Source organism: Salvia splendens, chromosome 1 (genome assembly GCF_004379255.2).
Source record: "Salvia splendens isolate huo1 chromosome 1, SspV2, whole genome shotgun sequence".
Classification (NCBI taxonomy): Eukaryota; Viridiplantae; Streptophyta; class Magnoliopsida; order Lamiales; family Lamiaceae; genus Salvia; species Salvia splendens.
Window position 1 is genome coordinate 2,116,331 of NC_056032.1, and position 6,000 is coordinate 2,122,330.

The window sequence follows — 6,000 nt, forward strand, 5'->3', positions numbered from 1 at the left end:
TACGAGTTTGGGTAGTTAATGTTATGATTTTTCGGGTTTAGGGTAACCGAAACCCGTATTAGGGTACCCAACTAATACCCGATTAATTATATATTTGTGATAAATATTTTTATTTAGTATAGGGCCTATGGCCCGTAGGGTAAAATCTAGGGTAAATTTATTTAATCACATGTAGATTTATGCCAAAATTTTCTTTATTTTAAAATTAAGTAGCGTCTATTTGTCTAATGTCTATTATATACTACTATATATATATATATAGTCATAGAATCATAATCTAGAGAAAGCTAAAGCATTAGAATTGAAGTTAAGACTTTTAATAATAGTCAATAAATAGTATTATTGTGTTATTTTTTTATAATTTCTATTCTCTGTCACAGTATAATTTATATAAAAGAATAAATTTGAAATATACTAATTTCGGGTTTATGGGTACCCGATTAGTTAGGTTCGGGTACCCGCATCGGGTATTAGGGTACCCGAATTCACATATGGGTCGAGCATTGGGTATGATATTTTTGAGATTTTGGGTTTGAGTACACGAATTTTCTGGTTTGGGTACCCCGCGGGTGCCCGAATTTACAGGCCTACTTACTTCATTAATAAACATTTAAAAAATTTGTTTCTGTATAAGATTTTCTTAATTGGGATTGAGGAGTACTCCTACTATTATATGAGAAGATAAGACTGAATTGGTCTATTGTTATAGACCTTGATTTTAGCTTGTGTTTCATTTTGCTTAAGCAGATAGCTTTATTCATTTGATAATATTTATGTGAAGCTCATTTCATATGTTTGTTTTAGAAGGTGTTACTACTTCTTCTTCTGCTTATGTTCCAAGCAAATTTTCCTCGGTTGCCCTGCTGCTTCATTCATTACACGTTCATCTTGACATAACAAAGTTCATAATCTTTAACTTTTACCTTTTTTTCTGCGATAATACTATTAAAATTTTAAAAAAAACATAATTGCTGTGATAGAGGAACTGAATTCAGCAAATAGGGCTAATTCGAAAACAAATCAATGTTTTTATTTCTACAAAACGGTTAAAGAAAATGACGAGCAATAGTGATACAATATATATAACCAACTTAAAACAGAAATAATATCAAAATAGGTAACGAAATTAACATATGAACAAAAATGAATGTTATATACAAAATTATTATAATGCTCTATTCAAAATCATTGTAATATAAAAGCAGCAGACTAACACCATAAAGGTAAATATAATCAAGTTAAACAAGACAAAAAAAAAGAAAACAACAAGGTAATTTAGTTCATACATCCCAACAAAAAGGTTGTAGTTGAGCTAGAATGTCAGCCAACTCATTTTCAACACGAGTAATTGGCATTCTATCTCTTGGATTCTCCTTTGAACATGACACTCCAATACTCAAAATCCTACCAATGAATTCCATTTTCAAATCTCCTATCTCTAATTGTGGATCAATTATATCCATTAACCCATGTGATAAAGCAGAGCTCACATATTTGTGGAGATTTACCTCACCACCAAATAAATCATTTGTTGGTCTTTTATTTATGAACATCTCTAGAATGATGATCCCGAAGCTATACACATCACCTTGCATAGAAATTGACCCAAACGTGCCATATTCTACACAAAAATTACAAGAAAACGAGTTAGATTCGGGCAAAAAATTTCATCATTTAGTAAATTCGGTAATAATTCAAGAATATACCTGGAGGGACATAGCCTAAGGTACCCTTGATCCCAAAGGAACTCGTGTTGCTTTCATATGACGATGAAAATATGTTTGAAGAAATCTTAGCTAATCCGAAATCCCCAACACAAGCAACCATGTCATGATCTAAGAGAATGTTGCTCGGCTTCAAATCACCATGGATAATAGATGAGCCACTGCCAAAGTGAAGGTATTTAATCCCATGAGCAATATCTAAGGCAATGTTAAGCTTCTGTATTATGCTAAGACACTTTAAATCTTCACTACTTCCTTCCTCGTTGTTGTGAAGCCATTTGTCTAGACTCCCATTGACTTTGAATTCATACACCAATGCTTTAAAATCATTGCCTTTAAAGTCCACACTATCACAAACACTTACAAGTTTCACCAAATTCCTATGCCTTATGCCTCCCAATGCTCTGCACTCTGCCATGAATGTCTTTGACGCCCCTCTGACCTCAAGATTAACCACTTTGACTGCTACAACTATGCCTTTCTCGTCATCAAGAACAGCTTTGTAAACAGACCCGAATCTCCCAGAACCAACCACGTTACTCTCGGAGAATCCATTTGTTGCTTTGAGGAGATCTGCGTAAGAAAGCCTCAATAGCTGGCCACCAATAGTATCCTCCGATGAAACAACGGGACGAGGATTTTCTTTTGTTCTCTTGCACTTGAAAAATACTAGAATCACAATGCACAATCCTCCAATAACCACTATTGGGATCAAGATCTTCCACAAAGTAGACAGTTTTGCCTTGGAAGATTGGACTCCTTTGCAAGTAGGGAACTTTAACTCTTCAATTCCACCACAAAAACCTTGGTTTCCATCAAGAGAAATCGAACTTAAGTTCGTAAAAACTCCTTTTGACGGAACTTCTCCTTGTAGCCTATTGAAGGACAAGTTGAGCTTCTCAAGCTTCAAATTCTCCAAAAACGAGGGAATTGATCCAGACAGATTGTTCCGCGAAAGATCCAACTCTTGTAAGCCCATCAAAGAACTCATTCCTGCCGGAATCTCACCTTGAAGAAGATTCTCATCGAGGTAGAGCTGTTGCAAGCTAACGCAACTACTCAAAGAGGTGGGAATCACTCCAGACAGTCTATTGCTAGACAAGTCCAAAGCCGCGAGGTTTCTCAAAGAGCCAACTTCACTTGGAATAGAACCCTCAAGGGAATTGTGAGAGAGATTAAGCACAATGGAAAGCGACGAAAGTCTCATGATTTCTCGAGGGATCAAACCAGCGAACTTGTTTCCCGAGAGGTCTAACTCTAGCAAGTTGGACAAGCTGCCAAGACTGGAAGGCACATTTCCAGAAAGCTCATTCCCATCTAGGTGGAATCGACTCAAAAGAGTCATGTTTCTAAACAAGGATGGTAGTTCGCCTTCAAATCTGTTACTTCCCATAAAAAGGTTAAGCATATTCGAAAGCTTTGACATTGACATGGGAATTTGGCCATCAAGAAGATTTTGAGACAGATCAACCACATCAAGATTGACAAGATTTCCAATTCCTAAAGGAATGCTTCCATGTATCTGATTCTTGTGTATGTCAAACATTTTGACTAGAACAGACAAATTGGCTAAGGATTCCGGCAATGAACCACGCAACATGTTCTCACTAACATTGAAACGCTTTAACTTGGTGGAATTTGTCAATGATGAAATGAAGCTCATGTCATCTTCAATCAAGTTTGATTGCAAGTAGAAATTTTGAATCAAAGTAAGCCTCTCAAGATTTGGTACAGGTCCACTAAATTGATTAGAGGACAAGATGATATATTCAATCAATGAACTATTTGAAATGGAATTAGGAATTGGCCCACTAAATTTGTTTTGTGCAAGAAAAAGAATAGCAAGATTAGGAAGTGTGACACCAATAGTAGAAGGAATAACTCCATGAAGACTATTAACTGAAACATCAAAATAAAAAATGCTGGATAAATTAAACAGACCATGAGGAATAGTCCCAGTGAGATTATTTTGACTCAATTGAAGAAAAGTGAGGCGGCCGAGGCGGCCGAGTGACTCGGGAATCTCTCCAATCAAAAGGCATGCTCCTAAAGACAGCGTTTGGAGGGTTGTTATGTTACCAATGGATGAAGGGATGAGGCCGGAAAATCGGTTACTTGAAAATAATATAGCTTCGAGTTTGGGCAAGAAACTAAGTTCATTAGGAATGGTTCCGGAAAGGAGATTAGTGGAAAAAGCAAGCTGCACAAGGTTGATGCATTGGGATAAGTTTTTGGGTAATACACCCATGAAAGAGTTGTTGCTAAAATCAAGAAACTCAAGCCTGCTTAACAGAGTGATTTGTGGAGGAATTGGGCCATGGAGAGAGTTGTTATTGAGGGTGATGTTGGTGAGAAGAGAGAGGTTACCTATGTGCGGGGAGAGGTTTCCGACGAGGCCTAGAGAGGGCAAGGTTATGGCGACGACTCTGTTGCGGCGGCATTGGATGCCTCTCCAGCTGCACAAGGGGAGTGTTTGGTTCCATGAAGTGAGGGCTCCTTGCTGATCTTGGAGGCTGGATTTGATGGCTAGTAATGAAAGTTGGTCAGTTTGGTTGCTGGAACATGTTGCAAGTGGAGGGGTATTGAAGAAGAAGAAGAAGAAGAGTGCTAAAGAAAGAAGAATTGTCATCATGATTGCCAATGAGAGGTTAAAGATAGGGATTAGTGCTAAAATATAAATTTATTATATAGTACTCCCTCCGTCCCGCACTACTCACACTTATTTCCTTTTTGGGCGTCCCAAGTTACTTGCACTCTTTCCATTTTTAGTAAAAAATTTCACCTACAGCCGTCATTTTTGACTTTCCTATACACGCATTCCTTAATCTCCGAGCCGAAAAGAAAATAAGCGAGTAGCCCGGGACGGAGGGAGTATAATTTTGGTGCTAGTTGGTAGTTCCCATGGGCCGGGACCAACACGAGACATGTTGCGGCTGAAGGGCCGGAAACGAGCATCACTTAGTGAAGCCGATGGAGGCATGACGTCCCACTAATTTTAAGTACTCATTCCGTCTATGAAAAATATTCTCATTTTATCATTTTGGGATGTCAAAAAAATAGTCTTATTTCCAAAAATAAAAAGTTTTTCTCTCATACTTTACATACTTTTTCTCCTCTCTAGTAGAATTTTGACAATCTTGACTTTTGCGTATGCCCAATAATAGATATGGTTTTTAATGTTATGAACATGGTCATGATTTTAGACAATCTTGAATTTTTCGTATGCCACAAATTATGCCCTTTCTCAAAAAAACTATAAGCTTTGCCACGTAAGTTTTTTTTCTCACAAAAAATAAGCTTTTTCCATAATCATATGAAATCCACATGAGTTCTGCTTTACCACATGAACTAATATAAATTATTAATCCACAATTAGAGACAGCAGGTTTGAAATTGAACTTTATTAGTATTAGTACTGTTTTAAATATTGGAGTGTCATTCTCAATAGGAATCATAGAATGCAAATTACTCTTGTTATTAATGAATTGGCTGGAATTTTAGATCAACTATGACCTTTTGCTTTATAAATTGAATTGATTTTGGATAGAGCGCATGTAAATACGTTGATCTTGTTGCTCTTTGTATTGTTATTTCGTTGTTAGCCATTTTATTTGATTGATTGAGTATTTCATAGATGTAATTATCTTTGAATAAAAGGATTTTCCTCATTTGCTGTATCACTCTCTCTATTTTAACCAACTTGTAACGCACTATTAATACTCCTATTTAGTGTGAAATTTTGATCTTTTTCAACCAACTTGTATAACGTATTCATATGTAATTAGTTCTTAGAAATTTTGATCTCTTTTGCAACCTACTTGCAACGCATTACTATTGATTTGAAATTTGATCTCTTTTGTAACCAACTTGTAAAATTTTGATTTCTTTTTCAACCAACTTGTAACGACTAACGCGCTAATGTTGAATTTGAAATTTGGATAAGAAATCGATAGGAGTACCTTGTTGGAAACTAATACTCCCTCCATCCCACCATAAATGATAGATTTCTTTTAGATATAAAATTTAAGAAAGAGTAAAGGCCAAAATTGGTCCTGAACATATAGCCATTTTACGATTTTGGTCCTAAACATTATCTTTTGGATTTTTTGGTCCTGCACATATGGACATTTGATCATTTTGGTCCTGCACATATGGAAATTTGATCATTTTGGTCCTCCGTCAACATTTTCGTTAAAAACTAACGGTCAACATTATCTTTTGGATTTTTTGGTCCTGCACATATGGATATTTGATCATTTTGGTCCTGCACATATGG

At 36.2% G+C, this 6,000-nt stretch overlaps 1 protein-coding gene across 1 annotated transcript; it reads right to left on the reverse strand.

Moving 5' to 3' along the window:
• Positions 1-1,134: 1,134 nt before the first annotated feature.
• On the reverse strand, positions 1,135-4,360 carry LOC121793721 (probable LRR receptor-like serine/threonine-protein kinase At3g47570). The gene is made up of 2 exons (XM_042191766.1): positions 1,707-4,360; positions 1,135-1,621 (listed from the first exon to the last, which is right to left on the reverse strand). Exons 1-2 carry the CDS (start codon positions 4,354-4,356, stop codon positions 1,281-1,283), a joined length of 2,991 nt encoding a protein of 996 aa, XP_042047700.1. The 5' UTR covers positions 4,357-4,360; the 3' UTR covers positions 1,135-1,280.
• Positions 4,361-6,000: the final 1,640 nt, after the last annotated feature.